General features: G+C 38.8%; 1 protein-coding gene across 1 annotated transcript in view; it reads left to right on the top strand.

Moving 5' to 3' along the window:
- The first annotated feature begins 4,954 nt into the window (after positions 1-4,954).
- RAB21 (RAB21, member RAS oncogene family) overlaps positions 4,955-27,157 on the top strand; it is a 39,439-nt gene continuing 17,236 nt past the window's right edge. The window contains exons 1-4 of the mRNA XM_046013163.1: positions 4,955-5,362; positions 18,315-18,374; positions 19,330-19,437; positions 22,752-22,815. Coding sequence (XP_045869119.1) covers positions 5,210-5,362; positions 18,315-18,374; positions 19,330-19,437; positions 22,752-22,815 — 385 coding nt within the window. The 5' untranslated portion in view covers positions 4,955-5,209. The remainder of the gene's footprint in view (positions 5,363-18,314; positions 18,375-19,329; positions 19,438-22,751; positions 22,816-27,157) is intronic.

The following is a 27,157-nucleotide window of genomic DNA, read 5'->3' as shown; positions in this document are numbered from 1 at the left end:
TACTTATAATAGCAAAGAATAAAGATCTCAAATCGGTAATCTAAACTTCTACATTAAGAAACTGAAGAACTAATTAAACCCAAACAAGTACAAGGCAGGAAATAATAAAGAGTAGAAATCAATGAAATTAAGAACTGAAAAAATAATTGAGAAAAATCAACCAAAGCTGATTCTTAGGAAAAAAATGAATAAAATTGATAAATCTCTAGGAATACTGGCCAAGGGAAGAAGAAAATACATAATAACCATTATGAGGAATAAAAGGAAGATCAGTAAAGACCTACACACATTAAAGACTAATAAGGAAATACTATGAACAACTCAAACTAGAACCAGAAGTAGACTGAGGCAAGTTTGTTAATAGTGATAAAAAGGTAAAGGTGGAAGCTGAAGCCAGAAAAGAAAAGGAACTGATAGGTAGTCCCGAGAATGAAGTTGATTACTATGAACTTGCACAAAATCTAGGTGGCTCAGAGAATTTTTCCAGAAGTTTACTTGAAGGTTGGTGTTGTATGATGATGCTGTGGAAATATAAGGATATAAGACAATAATGGATGGTGGTAAAAGAAGAGTTTAGATCCTCAATACGGAGTCCAAAGCTGGTGGTTTTTGGAAGGTAGGGATATGAGGGAGTTAGAAGTAGGGGGAATGGAGAGACCAAGAGAGGGCTGATAGATGGACTCAGGATGGGGGTAAATATTCTTTTTTCAGGAGCTGTTCTTTGTCCAGCCTCATGGAGTTTCATCCTTTATACACAAGATTGGAATTTAGTCTAAATGATTTAAGGGAGGGTCACTTATGCAAATGAGGTTGGGGAGTCGGCCGCAGATGGAGGTTCAAAGAATTAGACGTTTGTACAAAAGAAAAAAAGAGATTTATTGAAAATGAAGGCATAAGAGAGCTGGTATTTGGAGGGTTGGTCATTTATATCTACCACATTCTAGGCATTATTCTGGACACAGGATATAACGAATGGTAAACAAGGCAGACAGATCTTTACTACCCTATGGCTGACAGCTTTAATACTGATAAATAAATATGTCATTGTAATTTTTTAAAATTTTTTAAAAGATTTTATTTATTTATTTGACAGAGAGAAAGATCACAAGTAGACAGGCAGGCAGAGAGAGAGGAGGAAGCAGGCTCCCTGCGGAGCAGAGAGCCTGATGCGGGGCTCGATCCCAGGATCCTGAGATCATGACCTGAGCCGAAGGCAGCAGCTTAATCCACTGAGCAACCCAGGCGCCCCATGTCATTGTAATTTTTTTTCCTTTTTTAAGATTTTGTTTATTTATTTGACAGACAGAGATCACAAGTAGGCAGAGAGGCAGGCAGAGAGAGAGGAGGAAGCAGGCTTTTTTAAAGATTTTATTTATTTATTTGACAGAGAGAGATCACAAGTAGGCAGAGAGGCAGGCAGAGAGAGAAGGAAGCAGGCTCCTTGCTGAGCAGAGAGCCCAGTGTGGGGCTTGATCCCAGGATCCTGAGATCACGACCTGAGCCGAGGGCAGAGGCTTAACCAACTGAGCCATCCATGCGCCCCCTTAAATTCCTTCTTTGACAAAAACATGTAAAGTTTCTTGAGATGCTATATTTTTGGAGATATTTTTAATTAATATTTCATCTGAGGCATAAATAGCTTGGAAATGATCCTTTCCTCCCTTCCGTTGGACCACACATCTTTCAGAATATTCTTGTTTTCTATAACTTGGAAGAAAATCTCCCAATGGTTCCCTTTTTTCTTTCTTTCTTTCTTCTTTTCCCCCCCCATGTGGAGGCACTTCTGAGTTAGTGTTGAGTGTACACTGGCCAACCTGGTAAATATCATTGAGCTGCTTGTGCCCCTTTGTGGTCGGTGCTTACAATTACAGCTCAGTGCTGTTCACCAGCCAGAAGCATCTGAATTGTTGTTCAGATGCGTGGTTGCCTCTAAAAGCTGGAAAGAATCATAGAGAGGGGCACCTGGGTGGCTCAGTGGTTAAGCCTCTGTCTTCGGCTCAGGTCATGGTCCCAGGGTCCTGGGATCAAGCCCCGCATCGGGCTCTCTGCTCAGCAGGAAGCCTGCTTCCTCCTCTCTCTCTCTCTGCCTGCCTCTCCAACTACTTGAGATCTCTGTCTGTCAAAAACAAAAAAAAACAAACAAACAAAAAAAAAAAAAACCACACAGAGAAAGAGGCCCCTAGAAGCTAGGGGCACATGGGCTGCATGAGAGTAGTGGATACCTTAGCAAGGACCAGATTCTGGTTGAAAGCAGAAGGATGTGTGGATGCCAGGTTGGCATCAAACACGGCCACTACACATTTTTATAATTGTTTCTGTGTTGCCTCTCACACTAAAATACAAACCCCATGAAGCAGAGACATTTTGCCTGGCACTCCACAAAGGTTGCTGAATGACTGAGCAAATAAAGGAACAAATGGGTTTAGAGTGTGTGTGTGTGTTTTAAGATTCATTTATTTGAGAGAGCGCAAGGGAGGGAGGGGTCAGAGAGAGATGGAGAGAATCTCAAGCAGATACCCTGCTGAGCATGGAGCCCAACAGTGGGCTCAATCTCACCACCCTGAGATCATAATCTGAACCCAAATCAAGAGTTCCACGCTTAACCAAATGAGTCACCCAAGCACCCACAAATGGGTTTAGTTTGTAGCAAGCTCACAGATGATAACTATTTTCTTTCTATTGTTAATTAGTCTTATTTGATGGAAAATGCTTTGATAGTTTTTTTTTAAAAGATTTTATTTATTTATTTGACAGAGAGAGAGATCACAAGTAGGCAGAGAGGCAGGCAGAGAGAGAGGAGGAAGCAGGCTCCCCGCAGAGCAGAGAGCCCGATGTGGGGCTCGATCCCAGGACCCTGAGATCATGACCTGAGCCGAAGGCAGCGGCTTAATCCACTGAGCCTTATTTAACAAAGTCCCACATGTCCAAGAGGATTTCTCAAACCTCAGTACTTTATAGGTTTAGCTTTATTTGTTTACTTGTTATAATTAATGAATGTTAGTTAGGCATTACATTCCAAGGTCTAGATTTAAAAAAAAGTGACAGACACAGTTCTGGCCCCCAAATGAGAGCATATCAGATTACAGTGTTATCCTCCTCCAATCCGTTTTTCAAATTATAGGCAGAGTAATTTTCTTTAAAAGTTAAATCTGATTATGTCCGCCCCTTAATTAAAACTCTTCATTTGCTGAAAGGCCCTTTCAGTATTGGTCCCTGGCTTCCTTGCCAGTCTCATTTAGAGCTCTTTTCCTCTCTACATTCTTATCACACTTTGAGTTGCTCAACCTTCGATGCTCCTTCCTATGTCAAGGCTGTTGGACATACTGTTCCCTTTTCTTGCAAACCTCTCTCCTCCCTTCCGGTCTAGGTTACTCCTAACCAAAGGCAACAATCTCTGGGACAGCTTCTCTGGCATGCAAAACCAGTTGGGTCCCAATACAGCTTTGCAAAATACTCTGAACTGCTTTATCAAGATAAAAGCATTCATCGTGTAAATGACTGTTTGTCTTCCCCTGCTAAAAATGTAAGCTCTTTAAAAAAAAAAAAAAAGATTTTATTTTTAAGCACTCTTTACACTAAACCTGGGGCTTGAACCCACAACCCCAAGATTAAGACTTGCATTCTCTACCAACTGAGCCAGTCAGGTGCTCCTAAAGTGTAAGCTCTTGATGATAGGGACATTGTATGTTGTTCAGTATAGTGCCTGGCAGGTGGTGGGCACTTTCAAACATTTGTTAAATGAATGAATGAACTACCAGGTTTGAAGTGGAAAAGGAGTCTGATGAAAAATAATATGTTTGCTTGACTGACACCAGATTTCTAGTTGTAAAATATCAGAAACACCACTAGGTTTTTGGGAAGAGTGTATTTCATAGAAGGAGAGGTAGATCAAGAAATATAAACAATCATCAAACAAACCAGGTTTCTCAAGGTGGAATCAACAAGGAACATCAGAAGCTTCATGGGAGGGGCGCCTGGGTGGCTCAGTGGTTTAAGCCTCTGCTTTCGGCTCAGGTCATGATCTCAGGGTCCTGGGATAGAGTCCCGCGTCGGGCTCTCTGCTCGGCAGGGAGCCTGCTTCCCTCTCACTTTCTCTGCCTGCCTCTCTGCCTACTTGTGATCTCTCTCTGTCAAATAAATAAATAAAATCTTTAAAAAAAAAAAAAGAAGCTTCATGGGAGACAGAAAAACAGGGTACCTAAGACGTGATGACTTAAGATGTACTGTTCTTTCATTCATTCAATGCCTATTACGTGCTTGGAACTTGGGACTTAGAAATTCAAAGGCGGGCAAGTCTTACACAGTTCTTGTCCTTAAAACTATAGCTATATATAAACCTATAGTACTAAGAGACTGTATTCGGTCTAGTAACTTCCGTGAAGTGCTGCTAAGGAAGGTATGTATGCCAGCGTCATGAAATACTTTACTTGAGGGTAGGGGAAAAGAGGGAGGGACAAAGAGAAGATGGATGCGTGGTCAGGCAAGCCTTTCTGGTTCAAGCTGAGAACTGAAAGATGAGGAAACCTGACGGTCTGGGGAACTGAAGGAAGTTCAATAGTTATGATTTGGGATCTCACAGAAAATGTCAAGGGACCGAAGTGCACCTTGGCAGATTTGCCTTACAGCGACCCCGCGTTGTGAGAGGTCAGTAGCCTGGTGAACACTCCCTGGGCAAGAACGTAAGGTTCTGCCCTTCCACTTTCCACCAGAACTGGGTTTACCTCAAATTATCCATTCCTTAATCGCGCAGGTTTCCACCAACTGCAGAGCTGCGATGACCCACAGAAAACCAGGGTCTGCTGGAGACTGCGCGGAGGAACTCCACTCACTGCCAACTCCACCCCGGCAAGAGGGCCCAGAAGCCCCACCCACGTCCAGGCACGTTCTCCTAGGCTAGTCCCAGGGGCCGCCCGCGACCGCGGCGATCACGTGACCCGAAGTGTGACGTAGGAGGAAGGAGACGCCATTAGAGGGAGGCGGAGAGGGAGCGCTCTTCGCCTTTCCTCGGGTGTTTGATGTGGTGGCGGGGGCCCTTCATTCTCGGACTTTCCTCTGCCCTCTCAGGCTTCGCCCCGAGGCGGGAGTAGAGACAGCGGCTGGGGTTGGCGGGTCGGTGCGGAGGGGCCTGCGCCGGCCGCGGTTGTGAAGACGCTGCGGCGGCTGTGGGGTGCTCGGCGCAGCGCTAGGGCTCGGACGGCCGGGAAACGGGATGGCTGCGGCCGGCAGCGGCGGCGGGGCGGCGGCGGGTAGAGCCTACTCATTCAAGGTGGTACTGCTGGGGGAAGGCTGCGTGGGAAAGACGTCGCTGGTGCTGCGCTACTGCGAGAACAAGTTCAACGACAAGCACATCACCACTCTGCAGGTGCGGGCCCCAGGGAGTGGAAGGTGGAGCCTTGGGGCCCCTACTCCTTCGGGGCTGTGAGGACTTTGCTACCATGGTCCTTTGGATCTTGGCTTTCAGATCTCGGGCCTGTCACCTCCGTCTTCGAATTGCCTTTCTGAATTCGCCCCAGGGAAACGCGGGGTCGGGCATCCTGTGGACATACATTAGGACAGGCTTTTGGGAAGGGAGTGGAAGGTCCCTCAAAAGTCCCCCGTGTGGCTGCGCATATCGTGGAGTCCCCCATATCGCTTGGCTAATTTTCGCTCTTGATTCACTTCCGCTTGGGCCCTAGGTGCCTTCACCCTACAGACACCGGCTGTCAGCCCTTTTTCTTTCTTTCGGAATTAGGAACTTAGCTGCGAATTTGATTTTGCGAACTAGGTGATTTGTAACTTTAGCGCTTACTGATGACTAAGTGTTTACGCAAGTTCCATTTTGTCCTGTCTTCGAGTAACATGCTGATTGGCAAAACAGTCATTTGTGGAGGATTTTTGAAGTGACCGCTTGCCGGTTGTGGGTTACACAGTTTCATTCCTGCCTGCGTAGGTCTGACTTATGGGGCAGTTATTCTGTGAAGTCGGTCGATCCACATGCACATGGAAACGTCATGTGACTACTAGCCAACAGTTGGTCCCCAAACTAACAGTTCAGTTGCTGCTGCTACTTGCTTTCTTTGGTTGTAGTGTAGGGCCAGCTTTCTTCTGAAGTTATCTTATGGTTAGCTGGAAAAGTGTTAAAGTGTAGTCATTGATTGGGAGTGAAATCAGCCCTTTTAGGCAGGTGTAGTCTCCTCCGTCTCCCAAAGAAATTAGTTTGCACGTGTTAGAAGAAAAATATCCAGCTAATCTGACTTGATCGATTTAGTTACAGGTAGTAAAGTCGAGTGGACTTTTGAGCTGATTGTCGAGGTTTCTATCCATCTTCATCTTTTTAACTAGCTGCGTGATCTTGGGCAAGCTAATTAACCTGTCTGTGCCTAGGTTTCTTTATCTGTTGAAATGGCCATAATGATAGTTTCTAGCTCATAGGTTTGTCAGGACAAGTATACATAAAATCACATAGGACCTGGTCTATTGGAAGCTCTCCATCTTTTTTACTGGCCCAAATTGCACAATAGATCTTAGTGACTATTTAATAGAATGCATAATCTCCTTTAATTGTTGTGACATTTGATATTTGATGCTATTATTAAACTACTGAGTCTAGAATTCACAAAGATGCTCTGATTCCATGTTCTATTTTTATTCCTGTTTTTACTTCTCTTATGTAAAGCATAATACCTGAAAAAATGAATATGAGGAAACTCCTTTTTTTCTTACATCCTTGAACAAGAACACTTACACAATTTTAGTAGTTGTTATTGTTGAGTGTTGCTAGTGAAATCAAGGAAATTTGTAGGGTAAATACCTATAATTATTTGGAACTTAGAAATTCATTTAGGTAAAGTATAGCTAACATTTAGTAAGTTCTTACTGTGCTGAACATTTTTTCTTCTGTCATTTAATTTTTATAACAGCCAATGAGGTCAGTAGTTTTATTAGCCCCATTTTGTAGGCAAGGAAACAGGCTTGGTTAAGTTGAGTAATTTGCTGGCAGTCGTATTGCCACAAGTCATGCATGGTGCCCAAGCTGAAATTTGAATGCAGATCTGACTTAAGATTTTGAGCAAGTAAACCACACTGCCTCTGGATATTGGTAAACCACCCCTTTAGTGGTTACTTCTGTGCTAGAGATCTAAGATAAAAGAGAAAATCATTGTAATTGTGCCTCCTCCTTTAAGATAATTTAGTCCTGCCGCCTGAAAATTACACCTTCATTATACATTTCAAAGTCATCATTGAAGCTAAAAGCAGGCCAAAGATTTTTAAATATTAGAGAGAAACTACTGCAGTCTACACTGGAGAGGATGAAGTTATGGTAGATTTTCAGTATCAAAAACATAGTCCTGATTTTAATATTTATATGACTGTCATCACAGTGTCTGGTTTATATTACAGAATTGAGGATTTTGTTGCATACCTATGTATAGAAGCATTGTATTTACTTTTTTAAAAAATTATTTATTTATGTAATTTATTTGATAGAGATTACAAGTAGGCAGAGAGGCAGGCAGAGAAGAGGAGGGAAGCAGACTCCCTGCTGAGCAGAGAGCCTGATGCAGGACTCGATCCCAGGATGCTGGGATCATGACCTGCGCTGAAGGCAGAGGCTTTAACCCACTGAGCCACCCAGGCGCCCTGTTTACTTTTTCTTATATATCAGTTTATCTCATTTTAATTTTTTTAGAGAACTGTGACCCATAAAACACAACCTGATATGCTTTTAATTTCCAAATGGAGAGGAGATGATGGATCAGATCAGAAGACATGAAGAGTCCCTCTTTTTTTGTCAACAAAATTACCTATTACCTATCTTTGTAACATACTTTATGATTTGCAAAGTATATTCTCTTGCAGTCTTGTTTTCAACGATTTATAATACTGAGAGCAACCTAAAGTAGTTTATGGTTCACTGTTTCATTTCAGTCTTTTGTTTAATTCAGTCAAATGATTGTCCACTTTTGTTTCATCTCCTCTTAGAGGTAGATGAATTGGTTTAGAAAGTAGAAAACTCACAATGTCCTGAGATGGCCCACTTCATTTTGGACAGTTTTAATTTCCAGTAAGTTTTTCTGTGTATAAAGCCAAAGTCTGTTACCTTGTAGTTTTCAGTCCCAGTTCTGTCCTCTGAATCTTGGTCACACAGGACATCCCTTCTGATAGCTGAAGATCCCTATCACACCCCTTGATCTTGTCTATTGGGAAACAGCTCTGGTTCCCCTAGAATCTCCTATGACATCATTTTAAATCATTTCACTATTTTGATATCTTTTCTAGACACTTACTATTTAATCATTGTCCTCTTTCCTTAAAATGGGGTTCTTTGAGCTGTGGAAATGATTCTGAGTGTGGTTTGAACTAAGCAAAGGACAGGCTATCACCTTCCCTATTGAGAATCCTTTTACAACACTGAAATAGAAAAGTTTCTATGGGCTTGTAGACAGCTGTTACATTGATTAATATTGGGCTTGTTGTCTTAGTCCTGCTTCCCCCTCCTCCCCAAGAAAGGCATTCCATCACTCAAATTCTTTTTTCTTTGATTTTATGGTTAAGTTTTTTTGTCCCTAATATATTTGACCCATTAAAATTGGCTTTGATAGATTTACAACAGTGGTTAAAGCCTGTTGATGTCCTTTTAAGTTTGATTTTGTAATTCAAGAAATGTGACCTTGGTTGGGTTCTGGGCATGCAAAGAAGAAGAAGGTATGTTCCTTAATGTCCAGATGAGCTACTCATTTTAACTTTTCACCTGAAAATTTGCTAAGAATGTCTTCATTGTTCTCATCGGGCATTAATAAAGACTGAAAAAGGGAGACAGTGGGCCAAGTACAAAGCTCTGCAGCAGGTCTCATTATTGTCTAGTGATGCATGACCCGAGGTGTATTTTTCTTTAGATGTGCAGAATCTTAGCATGGGGCTTTTTCAGACTATGCACAGGCCATAGTCTGTCTTCTTGAGTGAGAAACAATGGAGTGTTGTACATATTAATGATAATGAAATCAGAAAACAGCTTAGAATTGACTGCTATGGGCTACTAACTAGTGGACACAAAGCCTTTAATGAAAATGGTTATTCCAGCCTTATAAACCTAGCTTTTCTGCCCTAGCTACATCAGTCTTGCCCACAGGGGATATCATGAGATGCTTTGTCAAATGCTTGCAGAAGACAAGATAAATTGTGTTTCTGCATTAGGAGGCCGTACAATGTGGTAAAAAAGAGACAGGACTTTGAAGTTAGACTTGGTTTTGCATTTTGGCTCCTACTTCATAGCCATCGTGATCTTGTCAGGTTATTCTAATGTTTGTAAGTTGGCTCTTAATCTATAAAATGAGAGGCTCTTACAGGATTTTTTTTTTTTTAAGATTTTATTTATTTGACAGGCAGAGATCACAAGTAGGCAGAGAGGCAGGCGGAGAGAGAGAGAGGAGGAAGCAGGCTTCCTGCTAAGCAGAGAGCCTGATGTGGGGCTCGATCCTAGGACCCTGGGATCATGACCTGAGCTGAAGGCAGAGGCTTTAACCCACTGAGCCACCCAGTCACCCCCCAGGATTTTTTTTTTTTTTTAACTTTTATTTTTAAGTAATCTCACACCCGGCATGAGGCTCAAACTTAAAACCCCAGGGATCAAGAATCACATGCTTATTGAATGAACCAGTGAGGTATCCCTTTACTTACTGGATTTTTATATGGGTTAAATAGAGAACCAGCAAAGGTGAACCTCCTATCACAGTGCCTGACACGTTTGTTTAATAAATGATTGCTGTTGAAGGAATAGATGGTGCTTAGTCTGCATTGGTTTCCTTCATGTTAACTCTGTCAAAAAGCTAATGGTATTAATTTCCCATGAATTATTTTGAGAACCCATGCTGTCTCTAAAGGATCACTACATTTTAGAATTGCTTATAATTTTATATATAATTATATATACATATATATGTAAATATATTATGTGTATACAAGTATATATAAATGTATTACTACTGAACATATACATATATATGTGTTTATTATCCATTTTTGGGTTTTGACTGGGATTGACATTACAGGAAATTATGTGACATTGGCCATGCCTTGGTGTTTTAGTACTGCTCCCTTTTTTCAGAGCTACTCCTCGGTTACTAATAATTATGAAGTTATCTTGCAGGTGAGCTAAGAACTCAAGATGGTTTACCTACCGCAGGAACTTGATCTTCTATAGAGTCCCCATGCTTTCTTATGTGATTACCTAAGCCATTAAATTCAATGATTGTTTATTTCATACCTCTTAAATACCAAACATTATGATAGTTGGGGAATATAAAGATGAGTAAGGTACTTTAACCATCAGTTGAAATGTTTTTGCCGTTTTGATTGTAACCACTTTTTATCTGTGGCATGTCTCTTTATGCGTGCTCTTGAGTGATCATTTCATTTTCTTTAGTTGTACGCCATTTTCCCCCCTTACATGAAAGTGTTCTAAGAACATGCACTCTAATTTAAGTGCTTTCTATCACTTTCCACTAGTCTCTTATATAAAAAGTAACATTGTTTATAGTCAGAACCTCAGTCATTTTCCCTTTTAGAATTCTGGCTGGAATTCCACCTATCGGCCTTCTGTTCGGGTAGATAGCTGTCATTTGATTAGCAAAGCAGTGCTTTAAGATTGGCTGGGCAGATAGTATCCTGATAGTTTGGCAAATGAGGAAATTTAGATTTGTATTAAATTTCCAAGGTCCCACAATAGTAATTGTTTACCATTTTTTCCTAAACTAAGTCTACTGCCCCCCCCACCGCAATGCACCTTAACCTCCTGAGCAACACTTGGCATTCAGGGTCTAGCAGTTGCTTTTTTATACTTGTCAACTTAGTCTCTGGTCTAGAAATCTTGGTTTCCTTATTTGTAAGATTAGTGTTTTGAATGTCTGGAATATCTTCCAAATAGTTCTGGAAGTCATATCAGTGTTGAACAGTCAGTTCATTCACATCATCTTTATAAAATACAGTAGTTGAAATCTCCACACCCACCCCCCCTTCTTGGTATGTTTCTAGATACATGTGTGCTATGGAAGGATGGGTAATTTTTTTTTTTTTTAAAGAAAAGAGGTTTTCTGAATTGTTTTAAATTTCTAATATGTAAGTACTCCATGTCTGATTGCCATTGTCTTCTTTGGGTTTTGAGCTACTCCTCAGAAATAACTTTTTGGCTCTTATTTTCAAAGTATTGAACTCTAAACTGATTATAATCCTTGTACTTTATGGAAACTAAGGACAAGAAATGTTGAAGTATTCAAGCACTCAGTTTTCTTTCCTTTTTTTATTGAAATATATTTGACATACAACATTGTGTAAATTTAAGGTATATAATATGGAAATTTGTTACATTTTTATATTGTGACATGATTGCCACTATAGCAGTCCACTTTAGTTTAGACTAATTTATAAATCACCTAATTCCTTTTATGTCTTAATAAAGTAGTAATAGATATTTTAAATACTTAAGTCTGAAACAATGTTAGTGATTATAGCAAAAATGTCAGTGTTCAGTTTTTATGTATACACCCAGACACTTACTAATGAAAGTCTGTTGAACTTAAAAGATACTAGATAAAAACAGAAAAGTCTTTATCTACAACTCATGTACTTTGCTGCTTTAGGTATATTGCTTTGCCAGTGGTTAACAGGCACAGCAAGTGGATCTGGCTAATAGCAACAACAAATACAACAAAATTGATTAAACAAGTTATGAAAAGACTTTCATTTGGCAGATATATTTTTTCTTATTATTTCCTATATTCTTTTTTTTTTAATAGAGATTTTTAAATAGTATCCACTATGCTTTTTTAGGTAAGATGTTGGGTAACTAAGCATCACGTGCAGATAACAGATGTTGGCCTCAGCTAATGAGTATATTGATTTGTTAATACCTCTAAAGTTTGGAAGATGAAGTCTTGGAATTATAAGTACTGGGCTGTAACTCTGGGTTTAGGGGAATAAGGTGGGAGATCTGCCATTGCTCTGATCTTCATTACTTTGTGCCTACCCTGAGAATATATTTTTGGGAGTTGAGTTGGTTTCCAGGAACACCTGGTGTCCAAGTGGACGAATGCCATGTTAAGAATGTGTTCTAGAACAAACAGCTTTGTGCAGTGGAAAAAGCACTGTGGAGTCAGACAGTCTTCTACCCCCTGCAGCACCTGAGTTGTCTGACCTTGAGTGAGTCTCTGTATATCTTTAAATCTCAGGTTCACAATTGTAAAACAGGGCTAGTTAGCTACCTCACAGGGTTGTTAAAAAGATTAAATGAGAAAGTCCAGCACAGTGTTTGGTACACAGGATGTACTATTTTTTTTCTTCCTATATTTCTAGAACCTTTTAAATTGATACTGTAATGCTGCTTTCCCCTCCCCTTTCTAGACTGGGAATTCTTCACTGAGAGTTGTCAGGGATTTATAAATCCCTTGGGTAAGTGTGTGAAATTGTTTTTGGTATGTGCATATGAGCAGTTTTCTTGGGAGTAAATCAGTTCATGGCTCTCATTAGATTCTCAAAAGAAGTCAGTGTCCTCCTTCTCACTCTCACGTAACAATTAAGAGCCTCTGTCCCAGGTTAAGTGTAACTACAAGTGGTATCTTGGTAGTCTATCCAAATTAAGTATGCCTCATAGAAGTGGTTAAAAAAGATAAGATGAATGCCAGCCTTTTGGTCGTTGACTGTGATCTTGATTTTACATAAAATCTTTTAGCTTTATTCTTACATATAATTGTATTTGTTTTTAAGACATATTTGTTCTTTTTTTTTTTAAGATTGTATTTATTTATCTGACAGAGATCACAAGCAGGCGAGGGGGCAAGGGGAAGCAGGCTCCCTGCTGAGCAGAGAGCCCGATGCGGGGCTCAATCCCAGGACCCCAAGATCATGACCTGAGCTGAAGACAAAGGCTTAACTCATTGAGCCACCCAGGTGCCCCGAAACGTATTTGTTCTTTAAGAAAATACCTGTAGGGGAGCCTGGGTGGCTCAGTGGGTTAAAGCCTCTGCCTTCAGCTCAGGTCATGATCCCACGGTCCTGGGATCAAGCCCGGCATCGGGCTCTCTGCTTGGCAGGGAGCCTGCTTCCTCCTCTCTCTCTGCCTGCCTCTCTGCCTAGTTGTGATTTCTCTCTGTCAAATAAATAAAATATTAAAAAAAAAAAAAGAAAATACCTGTAACATATTAAAGACATAGAATATATATAAAATGGGACAGTTTATATTACACTACGAATCTTTCCATATCACGGGACTTAAGTATTTCATTATGAAAGAGAAAAAAAAAGATTTAGCGGGGATCCTTGGATAATATATCAGATATTTGAATTAAAATAATTTGGTTTATAAGGAAACTTTTAGTACATCCCTTACATAAATTGAGTTTTACCTGCGCGGATTAACCCAGGCACATTGTAGATGCCTATATCTACAGTAACAATATTTATGTGTCAGCACTGGCTCCTCCTCCTTTTTCCATGAGAAAAGTATTATTTCAGATCTCAGTGTGGAAGATGTCATAGCATAGTTGTTATGAGTTGTGTCTGGAGCCAGACTGCTTGGATTTCAGATCCCACTACGTCACTTACTATGTGACCATAGGCAAGATACCCTTCCTGTTTCTAGGTTTGCGCATCTTTAATATTTGGACAGTTGTTTCTTAGTGTACTATGACTATTAAATGAGTTAATATTGGAAAGCTGCCCATTTCATTGTAAGCATGGTGAACATGTTAAATAAAAATATGTAATCTACTTGACAGAAGACATATTCATGAAAAGAAAACAACGATATAAGCAAGGCAGTATGTGCTGTTTGTTAAAGATTAGGTTCCCTGTAATTCTTCAGGATAGAGCAAGTCAGTGTGGGTTGTATGAGTGGTACGAGAAAGCTTTAAAAATCCAAGGAGGAAGAGTATGGGTCATGAACTGAACTTGGATAGATGGGATTCAAATAGAGAAAAGAGAATACATCCAAATTAGAGGGAAATTTTATGAACAAGCAGAATTGGAGGTATGTGTATAAACCATGTAAGTTGGAGAGTAAGTGGAGAGATTCTGGAAGTTATCATAGGAAGATAGTTGTCGACCATTGTTTAGGTCCTTGAATACAAAGATAGCATTTAGAGATTTTTGCTTGTAGATGAGGGTTCCCTAACTTTTATAGAGGAGAAGCTTGTGAAAGATATTATAAAAAGTGCTCAGCGTGGTACTTGATGGAAGGTAAGTATTCAGTAACTGTTAGCTAATATAGTAACAGTAGTTGAAATCAAAGTAGAGAGTTTCATTATATGGATGGGCTCTGTTTGTGTACCTTCTCAAAATTGCCTATTGAGGGACATTTAGGTTATTTCTTTTTTCTTTATAATCAACACTGATGAGCATCTTTCCATAAGATTGTGTATCTGTGGTTCCATGGGGGAGACTTAACACTGTTTCTTTCTTTCCTTTTTTAAAGATTTTTAAAATTAATTTGACAGACAGAGATCACAAGTAGGCAGAGAGGCAGGCAGCGGGGTGGGGGGGGTGGAATCAGGCTCCCTGCTGAGCAGAGAGCCCAATGCAGGGCTCATCCCAGGACTCGGAGCATGACCTGAGCTGAAGGCAGAGGCTTAATCCACTGACCCATACAGGCGCCCCTTTAACACTGTTTCTTAAACTCACGACAGGAAGGTGGTGGTAAGTTTCCAAGGTGATGGTAAAAAAGGAAATGATGGGGCTTTATCAGCTCTAGTTCATTCCTCTCTACTGAGAACTCCCCACAAATCTCATGACAAAAAGACTATCTAGATATTAGCTACCAGCAGAGATGTAGTTCAAGCACTCTTGTTAAAAATGATACCTTATTGGAATCTTTCAATGAGTTATGGTAAGATTTTTTTTTTCTTAATCATGGAGGCTTTAGAAAGATAATTTGGCATGTTGACTAGAATGTGAGGTAAGACCAAAGGTGGTATAATAATATGAGATTGATCATCCGAGAACGCCAGAGGAAGTGTGAAGACAAGCCTTGGTAGGGTTTTTTTGGAATGTGGAATGTCAGAGGAGGTAGAATATTCAATGATGATATTTGTAAGATTCTAAACCTCAGTGACTTGGAGAATGTTATCAAAATACTAAAGTTGGAATGGAAGGCCAGTTTTGGAAGGAAGATCAGTTTAATTTTAAATATATTTGAGAGAAAAGAGGCATCTAAGTTGACCTACCTATTAAATATTTGGATAGGACTCAGATTTTGAGTTTCTTTGTATAGCATTGGTATTGAAACCATGAAAATGGTTGAGTTCAAGTAGATTATACAACTAATAAGCAAAGTTGAGATTCAAATCCAAAGTTCTGGTTCAAAGTTCATATTCTTTTTTTTTTTTAAGTTTATTTATTTATTTGATAGAGACACAGTGACAGCAGTGACAGAGGGAACACAAGCAGGGTGAGTGGGAGAGGGAGAAGCAGCTTTCCCACTGAACTAGGAGCCCAGTGCGAGCTTGATCCCAAGACCCTGGGATCATGACCTGAGCCGAAGGTAGAGGCTTAACAGCTAATCCACCCAGGCGCCCCAAGAGAGAGAGTCTTAAGCATTCTCCACGCCTTGGATGGAGTTCAAAGCTTCTTCACAACCCTGAGATCATGACCTGAACTGAAATCAGGAGTCGGATTCCCAACAGAGTGAGCCACCCAAACACCCCTCAAAGTTCCTATTCTTAGCTCCTGTGCTATAATGAGTGGGAGAAGTCCTTTGTTCACATTTATTGTCAAAACACGTATTTGGTCTTCTCATTTTCCAAGTTTTCTTTTGTTATTTTGCTTTTTTATTTTTTTTGTTATTTTATTTTTATTTTGTTATTTATTTTATACCCTTTTCTATGTAATCTGTTTCATTTAATAAAATATCTTTAGTGTAGTTTGGGTTCTGAAGGAAAGCATTCCTGGATTTGATCTCAGCTCTGCCTCTTAGTTAAGTACTAAATTCATTGGCTTTTTCTTAATTCTAAATTTCCTTATGTGCATACAGCAGAAAGTCTTTCCTGAGATTTAGACTCCTTCTCCTTCAGTAGTAATTCACCATTCTAGCTTTTTATCTGTTTTACTCTACTTCTCTGTATTTTCTTTTATATAGATAAACCTAACTGTGACCATAGCTTTGGACTTGGCTCTTTATTCCTTTTTTTAACTATGTCAGCTGACTCTGGATTCTGATTGTATTTCATTTTCAGTTACTCTGGATTTTCTTTTTTCTATGTTTGTGGCCTTGGTTCAGGTCCTTTTTGTTTTTCTCTCCAACTTTGTAATAGCTTTTTGTCTCCAGTTCTAGTCCTGTCCTTTCCCGTCTAACCTCCCTTCCTATCCCAGAGTCATTCTCTTAAAATATAGATCTTATACTTCCCCACTGCTTTAAAATCCTTCAGTGATTCTCCATCATCAACAGTATTCTTTTTTTTTTTTTTTTTTTTTAAAGATTTTATTTGTTGGGGCACCTGGGTGGCTCACTGGGTTAAGCCGCTGCCTTCGGCTCAGGTCATGATCTCAGGGTCCTGGGGTCGGGTCCCGCGTCGGGCTCTCTGCTCAGCAGCGAGCCTGCTTCCCTCTTTCTCTCTCTGCCTGCCTCTCTGTCTACTTGTGATCTCTCTCTGTCAAATAAATAAATAAAATCTTTAAAAAAAATTTCTTAAAAAAAAAAAAGATTTTGTTTATTTGACAGAGAGAGACATAGCGAGAGAGGGAACACAAGCCTAGAGAGGGGGAGAGGGAGAAGCAGGCTTCCCATTGAGCAGGGAGCCCGACGCGGGCTCTATCCTAGGAATCTGGGATCATGACCTGAGCCCAAGCAGACGCTGAACAACTGAGCCACCCAGGCGCCCCAACAGTATTATTCTTAACACTTACTCCTTAGGATGAATTAGGCATTTCTCTAGTAAAAAATAGGTCAAATAAGTTTAGGAAATGGTTGTATAGATGCAGTTAGCTTTTCTTTTGGCAGAATCTTACTGTGTTGTGTATTATGAATGTACAAAGGAAATACAGAGGAATATGCTGCATTTCCCAAATCTGACTATAGTATATGTGTATACATTAAAAAAAATACATGTGTTTTGGAACAGGTTTTGTTAAAACCTTCAAAGTAAAATCTATACATCTAGACATGGAACCCTAGCACTTTTTTTTTTTTTTTTTTTTTAAAGATTTTATTTATTTGACAGACAGAGATCAGAAGTAGGCAGAGAGGCAGTCAGAAAGAGACAGGGGGAAGCAGGCTCCCCGCTGAGCAGAGAGCCCAATGTGGGGCTTGATCCCAGGACCCTGAGATCATGACCTGAGCTGAGGGCAGAGGCTTAACCCATTGAGCCACCCAGGCGCCCCCCTAGCACTTTTTTGATTTGAATAGCATTTGCCTATCTTTGTAGTCTCATCTCCAGCATTGACCTTACTAACTTGTTGGGAGTTCTCCATGGAGAGGGAGTTACATGTTTGAGGCTTCAGTGGCTTCTCCCATCTGTTGGAAAAGCCCCTATTACTCCTAAAGGGGAGATTATCACCTTCTTTTTGAAACTTTCTTTGACTCATCCAGGGCAGCTTTACACTTCCTTTCTTAGCACTCTCTTTAGAGTATACTTGGCAAGACCCTCCCATTTTAACAATTGTTACATGATATTGTACTTTTCTTTACATGTTTATTTCTACTATAGACTATAAACTCCTTGAAGGCTAGAACCATTTCCTTTCATTTCTGTAACATTGGTACCTGGGATAATTATTAGATATAAGTTAAATAATTGAGTTATAAAATAATTACAGGAATATTTCAAATAATACTAGTATTCATACCATTAAGTAAACTACCAGTAAATATATCTTTTCTCTCATTTAGAAATCTCTTAGCTCTTTCTGTAATGAGTATGTAGGGTGACATCAAATTAAATGCTCTAAAAAATTTTTTTATGGGGAAAATCTAAGAAAATACTTAATTACAATTTTTAAAAAAATCTTTTTATTTGTTTCTGTTTTAAGTCGTCTCCATGCCCAACAGGGGGCCCAAACTCATGGCCCTAAGATCAAAAGTCACATACTCTACCAACTGAGCCAGCCAGGGGCCATGTTTTTCTTCCTGTTTTTCATACTTGTGTTCATAAAGCAAAATACCATTTTTTAAGATTAGAATATAAATAATGTCTGTCTTCAGTGAATGTTTGGTCATTAATAAGAACTCAGTGATTACTTTTTCTCCCAGATAACTTGAGTTTCATATTGAGATTATTCTTTCATCTATAGTTCTTAGAATAAGAAACATTATATTATATGAAATATTTTTTAATGTATATCTCTTTTCTTAGGCATCATTCTTAACGAAGAAGTTAAATATTGGTGGGAAAAGAGTAAACCTTGCTATATGGGTAAGTTAACCTTTTCAGTTGAGTGAGTGAAGGCTTCTTCTGTTCTTTGTACTCTAAAAACTAATGGGCTCAAGGAATAGGAATTCGAATTTCTGGATTTTTTTTTTTTAAGTTTAGCTAAAACTTTTTTTTTTAAGCGTTTTGTTTTTTATTTATTTGACAAATACAGATCACAAGTAGGCAGAGAGGAAGGCAGAGAGAGGGAGAGGAGGAAGCAGGCTCCCTGTTGAGCAGAGAGCCCAATATGGGGCTTGATCCCAGGACCCTGGAATCATGACCCGAACTGAAGGCAGAGGCTTTAACCCACTGAGCCACGCAGGTGCCCCCAAAACTGTTTTTAAATAAACATTTTTTTTCTAAAATCAGGCTAAGAATTACACAATTACATACAGGAATATTGCTTATCCATAACCGTTGAGCTGGAAGAAGGATAAACTCAGAGGGATTCCATGTCAGAAAAAGAACAGGGTGGGTGGACAGCGTGACTGCCATTTTTCCCCTCTGTGTTTCCATGTTCCCACTTTCCAGGGGAATAACTAGTATAGAGTAGGGCAAGGGTAGTGCATCAGAGGACCTTTTGGCCAATTGTTCTGGTGTATGCTCTCTTTCCTTGTCTTCTCCCTCTATGTGGAACCTAAATTTAGGGCAAGGCCTATTCCTGGGTTATAATGCCATGGTGGGCATTCTGATCCTCTGGCAGTTAAACCATTTTTTGTTTAGTGGGGGTGGGAATTTTGCTTGGGAGGGAAGTAACTTTCATATAATAGTAAAATATTAAATATTGTTTGTAACTTCTAAAAATTTTTTTGTAACTTGTTTTTTTTTCTTTTAACAGTGTTTTGAGTTTATCTGTAACTTTATGTCCCACTTTCCAGTTAATCAAAAGTTGATTGTAGTTGTAATAGCAGATGTATTTTTTTCTTATGACCTAATAAGTGTTTGTTGCTTTATTTAGGATACAGCAGGTCAAGAGAGATTCCATGCATTGGGTCCAATTTACTACAGAGATTCAAATGGAGCTATTTTAGTTTATGATATAACAGATGAAGATTCCTTTCAGAAGGTATTCTGTTTACTTATGGGTAGATGACTTAAATAGAATAACAACACTAATTTTTTAAGTCTCCATTCACGTGCCTTTGTTTACTAATGTGACTAGCCTTGGTTTTAAAAGTAAAGTTGTGCATAAATGGTTACCACTCATATTTGTTAATGCAGTATTTAATTCATGTTTATATTTTGATAACAGTTATTAATAAGTTTATTACATGCCTTTCTCAGATACTAGGAAAGGGAAATACTTTGAAATAACACTTTAGTCTACAGCCATACCACCCTGAACGCACCCGATCTCGTCTGAAATAACACTTTATAAAAATCAAGGGGCTTTTTTTCTCCCTATAAAGAAAAATCACATGTATTTCTTGATTCCATATACACTAGGCATGTGAATACTTCTTATGGCTGCATGGACTCCCCAGTTGTAAAGAGGGAAAAGAACTAAATCATGTTTAAGCTCTTTCTTCTCACTAAATGTCCTGGAGGATATAATATAAATTTTAAATGACAGTCTAATTAGTATTTATTTTAAAACTTCTTCATTATTTTTCACCCCTCTTTTATTTTTTTTTAAGATTTTATTAATTTATTAGAGCATGAGCAGGGTGGGGGTACAGAATGAGAAGCAACTTGCTGCTGAGCACAGAGCCTGAAGCAGGGCTCCATCCCAGGACCCCTGGATCATGACCTGAGCTTAAGCAGACTGAGCCACCCAGGCGCCTTTCACATCTCTTTTAAATATCCACCACAAATGTAGAATTTTTGAAGTTGTTTAGAACCAAACTAAGTTACCATAAAACTTACCTTTGAATTCTCATCACAGGATGGTGATTAATTACTTATTTCACCCTTCCTCTGAAAGCCCCTTATGGAATAAATTTGTCAAGGGTATGTAACTAAAAGGGGTAATTCCGCAGCAGAAACTTTACTTGCATTGAGTTACAGGTTTGTTCCTATAGAAATAACTTGCTTTTTTAGTTTTAGTTTTAGGTGTTTTTTTGGGGAGGGGGTTCATTTGTTTTTCAGTATTCAACTGATGAAGCAACTATGCAAGTTAGTCCTCGGGTTATTACATGTGGAAAAATTTAGTCCAAGGAGTAGAAAAAGGGAATGATGAAGTAACTTGCAGGTTTAATGATACTTGCAAAATTTATTTGGGGGCTGCTGTTTGTTGTCTCTTCCTTCCTTTTGACATAGATGGAAATGGCCTGAGTGTTTTATTGATTAAGAGGAGGTTGAGTCTTTTAGGTTGAAAAGTGACCATTTCTCTCTTGCTGTGTAACAAACCCCCAAAACTTGGTGGCTTAAAACAATGTATTATTTCTCATGGATTTGTGGGTTGACTGGGCAGGTTATGTGGTTTCATGGGAGTCGCTCATGCAACTGCATTGAACTTCAAGCTTGGCGAGGCCAGGACTATCTAGGAAGGCCTGTTCTCCTCCTCGTGGCCTCTCACTCCATTTGGTGTCTCATCGTCTGGTGCTCTCTCCACATGCTCCCTCATTATTCCATATTCTAGCCTAAGCTGTTTACATGATGACTGGGTCCTAAGAGTATCTTCCAGGCCTTCTTAAGGCTTAGGTGTGGAACTGGCATAGCATTACTTCTGCCACATTCTCTTGGTCAGAGCAAGTTGCTAGGCTTGCCCAGCTTCAAAGGGAAGGGAAATAGACTCTCTCTCTCTCTCTCTTTTTTTTTTAAGATTTTAATGATTTATTTGAGAGAGAGGTAGAGAGTACAGCAGGGGAGCAGGAGAGGGAGAGGCAGGCTCCCTGCTGAGCAGCGGACAACCCCCCCCCCCCCCACCAGACTCTAACTCCTGTTGAGAGGATTGGTAAAAAAATCTGTAACCATCTCTAACTCACCACAGAATGTATGGGGGTAATGAGTAGGATGCCTGCAGAAGGGGATCTATTTGCAGATGAGTAACACATTTTTTTAAAAAGTTGGTTAGATTTAGTAGGTTATGATACTATCTATACAGAGAGTAGAGTAATATGTAATTGGATTCTGGTATGTTTCCTTTGAAATGATGAGGATGTACGTTTTATACCAAGTTGTCGTATTTTTCTTATGTGACATCAACTAGGGATGGAAGTTCAGTGCTTCTCTAAAAACTTTCTACATACATGTGAATGAAACAAAAAGATGGGGCTGTACTGAGAAAACTATGGTTCAGTGCTCTGAGAAAGATAAGGTGGTAATACTGATTACCTTTCCTTTAAATAGGTTTGGGGTTTATTAAAGACAGTTTCTCTGCATTCCTGCAAAGAACAGGAATGTGGAACAATTTGTAACATTGTGGAACATTGTGTTCCACATTTGTAACAATGTGGAACCTTTGTACTGTAGGACCAGATGTACAGTAAGTGCTTACTTACCACCTATTTAGTGTAACTTTTATAATTTAAAGATGTGTGTGCATTTTTTTAGGAAGATGTGTAGATTCTCTGTGACTCGATTACATGGAAATTAAATTCTATTACAAAAAAATGAAGGAGGTATTCAAGTTTATTCTTATCCTATTTTATTGTAATCAGCATATTTAAAATCAGGAGTTCAGATGATTAATTTACTTAATTTGAATGTACTCAACTGTGCCTACTGCTGTGTTTCATAGTGAAGAACCTGTTGGTTATTGGAGTCATTGTATACCAGTGGTTCTCCACCAGGAGGGAGCAGTGTTCGGAGATGTCTTTGGTTATCACAGCTGGAGGATGGTACTGATACCTAGTGGGTAGGAGGCTGGGGATGCTGCTCAATAGCATACATTACACAGGGCAGTCCCTCCCAGTAGCGTTAATCTGGGCCAAAATACCAGTAGGGCTGAAGTTGAAAAAAGCTGTTAGACACTAAAGGATGAAAATTTATTTTGGTACTCTTTTTAGTGCCCATATACATTCCCCCCCCTTTAAGTGTGTGACACAGAAGCTTCTGTGCCCTCTAATTTGGAACCAATTGGAATACAAAAGACTTTTAATTTTAAGATGTTCTTAAGTCCAAAGTGACTCTGCAAGCCTCTGTTATCTGAGGCTAGAGTTTTGCTCTAGTTAATAGTTTTGTTTAGATCTGTGGAAGATTTATGAAAATTTATAATTAGAGGTGTTTCTATCTATAGCACTATGTAGAGAGAGAGAGAAATCGTTCCATTAGATGTTTGTATGTTTGTCAGTAAAGTTTGTCAGTAACTGACTCTACAGGTGACTAAGTATATGGGCTGTTAGACAAATTCTGAGGTATTTTGACAATGTGGAGTTTGGGGTGTTGTAATGATAGTTGTTGCAACAGGATTTGATATTTGCTCTTTTGTGTACACAGGTAAAAAACTGGGTCAAAGAATTACGGAAAATGTTGGGAAATGAAATCTGTTTATGTATAGTTGGTAAGCATCATTACTTTGTTTTTTTAAGTCCTCTGTTTCCAAAAAAAAAAAAAAGTGTTCTATTTCCTTAATGTTATATTAGAGAATAGCGAATAAGTAAATCTCATTTTTAAAGTAACCTGAGAAAGGAAGAATGATATTTTAATATTTAATATTTTAGAATAATTTTTGATTTGGAAGTGATATTTCAGGAGATTCAGACTTCAGGGAAGATCTTGGGGAGCAAGTGGGAAACTAACCATGTAAACTTTCAACTCCCAGACTTGCTTCAGTTTGATCTTTAGTTTTTTCATCATAAGATTTTCTTTAGAAAAAAAAGTTTAGGAGCTATTTTTAAATAAAATTAAAACTAATGACTTAGGCTAGTATTCTTGTTTTATACATTTAACTATACACACTTTTGAATTAAGGACAAATTTGACTCTTGAGGATGAGTAAATCATGATACGAGGGTGAAAGAACTCTAGAACTCACTCTCGGACTTCTGGAATTTCTCTCTGGTTCCCTTTTTCTTTAGATTATTATTTCTATGATATAAGAACTAATTATTGAGCAGTAGAGTATACCAGACACTATGCTTTGTTCTTAGTAGACAGTTTTTCATGTAATCCTCATAATTTGATGAAGGCTTTAATGAGAGGAAGCTAAGCCTGGACATACTTGATAATTTGTACAGTATCAAGCAGCTATCAGAGATGGGGTAGGAATTGAAGTCATTCTGATTCCCATGCTTTGTTATTAATCCTTATGATGAGTAGCTTCATGCTGTTTTCTTTCTTCCTGTGTGACTTGGTAGAATAACAATGGCCTAGAAGAAATCAGGGTAGCTTTAGTGGAAGACCTAGAATGGAATGGTCAATGTGGGCACATTTGACTTTTAAGAATTATTTTTTTTAAACTAGAGTTTACATTTCTTATATTGTCTCACCATTAGATTGGCAAACTCTACAGTTCTAGATCAGGGCATCTGCCTGGGGGAAGAGGCCGAGGAGATTATCTGGTCTACTTTGTAAGTTTAGTTGCTAGATGTTAAGTTAGATGGCAGGAGTATTTCAGAATGGAAAACTGGAGTAGTAGGTCACATGGGAGTTTGGGCCAAAGCTGTAGCTAGTCAGTGAGTTTGGCCTGGCTTTGTCTGGTATCTGGGGATTAATAGGAATGGAAGTAGTAACAGTAGGTGAATGACTAAATATTTGATTATTTGGGATTCTGGTTCTCTCTCAGAAGAGGGAAAGAAATGACTAAATATACTTAAAGTCAAAGAAAGCTCCAGAGTTTGTTACTTGACCCAGGTTACAAAGTAACATTTAAAGAAAATAGCTGGATAAATAAAGCTTATGAATAGTTAATTTGAACTGCATATCTTTTGTGTTCATATTATAAGAAGGTTAGAAATATTGGTGGTAGCTTACTGCCTCAAGTAGGGTCAGATAATCCTCATTTAATGTTATATAATGTTTATTAATGATTGTTATAGAGACTAAAAAGTTCTCATTTCTATTGGCAAGTGGACATGGAATTTTAGTTGTAATTCATTGTTGAAAGAATTTTGAGAGTCCTTTTACCGCAAAAGGAAAATTTCGCAAAGTAACTTACAGGTCTCACCTGTGTTTCTTTTTTATCCCAGCTGCCTTCCCCTCACCATTTTCCACCTCCAGACACTGTCTTGACATTTTACTGCATGAACTAGTTTTGTTTTGAATTTTATATAAATGAAATTGTATAGTATGAACTCCTGAATCTGATTTTTTTTGGCTTTACCTTATGTTTGCAGGATTCCTCTATGTTTTTGTATATGGTTGTAGTTCATTTTATTCTCTTTGCTCTCTAATACTTTATTCTATAAATATCCCAGAATTTATCCTTTTGTTATTGATAGGCATTTACATTATTTTTTCCACATACTGATTTTCATCCTATTTTTTATAGTAGTTCATTGTTATTCGTTCTTCTGTTTTATTACTAAATTCAGAATAATAACACTACTTCCCAGGATTCTATATAATTTAATGAAAGTTAAATAATAACTTGGAAAACACTTGGCATAAAGAAGGCATTTGACAAATATTTGTTCCTTTTCCTCTAAATAAGACAACCTTTCAAACATTTGGATGGTTCACCTGAAATCTTACATTCTCTAGTCTTCGGTTGTTTTTCATTTGGTCTTACTTGTAGACATTTTTACCATCCTGATTTTTTTTCCTAGGTTTATGTCAGTGTATAAATATGTCTTCTACACTTGAATACTAGAATCCAAACATTGTTGAGCCAGTGTCTCCTTAAATGGCTCTGTTTTTAAAATCCTCCCATTATCTTTCTACCAACACTGCCCAAGATTGCATACATTTTTTAGTAGCCATGTCAGTGTCTCTTTTATATAGATTATACTTAACAAAAATCTGAATTACTTTTTTATAAGTACTGCTTTTCTGTCAAGCTTTTCTCATCTTTTTTTTTCTTTAAAGATTTTATTTATTTGACAGAGAGAGAGATCACAATTAGGCAGAGAGGCAGGCAGAGAGACAGAGGGAAGCAGGCCCCCCACTGAGCAGAGCCTGATGTGGGGCTTGATCCCAGGACCCTGAGACCATGACCTGAGCTGAAGGCAGAGGCGTGGTAAGCCACGCAGGTGCCCCTCATCTTTTTTTTTTTTTTTTTAAGATTTTATTATTTATTTGACAAGAGAGAGGGAACACAAGGAGGGGGAGTGGGATTGGGAGAGGGAAAAGCAGGCTTCCTGCAGAGCAGGGAGCCCCGTCACAGGGCTCGCCAAAGGCAGATGCTTAAGGACTGAGCTACCCAGCCGTTCCCCACATCTTTTTCGTATATAATTAAGTTATTTAAACTTAAGTGTAGGAATTTCAACTCATATAATGTTCCTGAATCTTTATGTTTGATGGCTTCTTCATGTAAATTAAATACTTAACCTTCTAGATCCTTATCTAAACCACTTATAACGTGTTAACTAATAATGGAGAACACCATACTTTGCTAGCAGAGATTTTTCCTCTCAGTTTTAGTTAGTCCATTAATTGGCACTCAGCTGTGGTTGCTTTATTTGTTATTTTGCTTCTAGTCTGTCCTTAACATTTGTATGTTTGTTAAATACCTATTTTGAATAATAGTTACTGGGCGCCAATAGTATAGTTACTGGCTCAGTGGGTTAAAGCCTCTGCCTTCGGCTCAGGTCATGATCCCACCGTTCTGGGATGGAGCCCCACATTGGGCTCTCTGCTCAGCAGGGAGCCTGCTTCCCCTCCTCTCTCTCTGCCTGCCTCTCCGCCTACTTGTGATCTCTGTCTGTCAAATAAATAAAATCTTTAGGAAAAATAAATAAATAATAGTTACCATTTATTGAGTCCTAGGTACTGTTCTAAGAACTATATGTTTTGGTTTCATTAAGTCTTCTGACAGCACTACAAATGATGCCATTTCCATATCACACATGAAAAGTGGGCTGAGAGCTTGACACTTCGCAAAGTACATAGCTAGTTAGAGGTAGACCTGGGATTTTAACTTAGGTCTTTCTCCTATATCAAGCCCATATTCTTTTTTTTTTTTTTTTTTTTTAAGATTTTATTTATTTATTTGACAGACGGAGATCACAAGTAGGCGGGAGAGGCAGGCAGAGAGAGAGAGAAGGAAGCAAGATCTCCGCTGAGCAGAGAGCCTGATGTGGGGCTCGATCTGAGGACCCTGGGATCATGACCTGAGCCGAAGGCAGAGACTTCAACCCACTGAGCCACCCAGGCGCCCCTCAAGCCCATATTCTTAACCAGCACTATAGATTGCTTACTCTATACCAGTTTGGGAATAGTGTAGTATAAGAATAAGTGAACAAAATAGATATAGTCCTTGTCTTCCCAGAGCTTATTGAGTAGAGAGAGGGAGAAGAACAGGCTATTATATATTACAGTAAATGCTATGAAGGGGGAAGTACAGAATGTTCTGATAGCACTAAAACAAACCTAACTAAATGTAGGGGGAAGGAAGTTAAAGGAGGACTTCCTAGAGTGTTGGATTAACCAAATTAGCTAGATGAAGTAGCAAGGTGGTAGTAAAATGTGTGGGCTTTAATTTTCTCATAATAATACTGATTTTCCATTTGATTATTCACTGTGATGAATACAGCTGATATTAATAATAGCTCTTTATTGAGCATATACTATATGCTAGGTCTTTTACATTATCATATTTTCATATGAACCATGCTAAGTTTGTTAGCTACATTTGTGTAGAGTGATACTGAGAGGTTAGTAATTTCCCCCCAGGTTATATAGTTATGAAGTCATCCAGGCCATAAAAACACACTTTATCAGGTTGAAAGCCTTTGAAAGCTTCT

This window comes from Meles meles, chromosome 7 (genome assembly GCF_922984935.1).
Source record: "Meles meles chromosome 7, mMelMel3.1 paternal haplotype, whole genome shotgun sequence".
Lineage (NCBI taxonomy): Eukaryota > Metazoa > Chordata > Mammalia > Carnivora > Mustelidae > Meles > Meles meles.
This window is presented reverse-complemented; position numbering and strand designations above follow the sequence as displayed.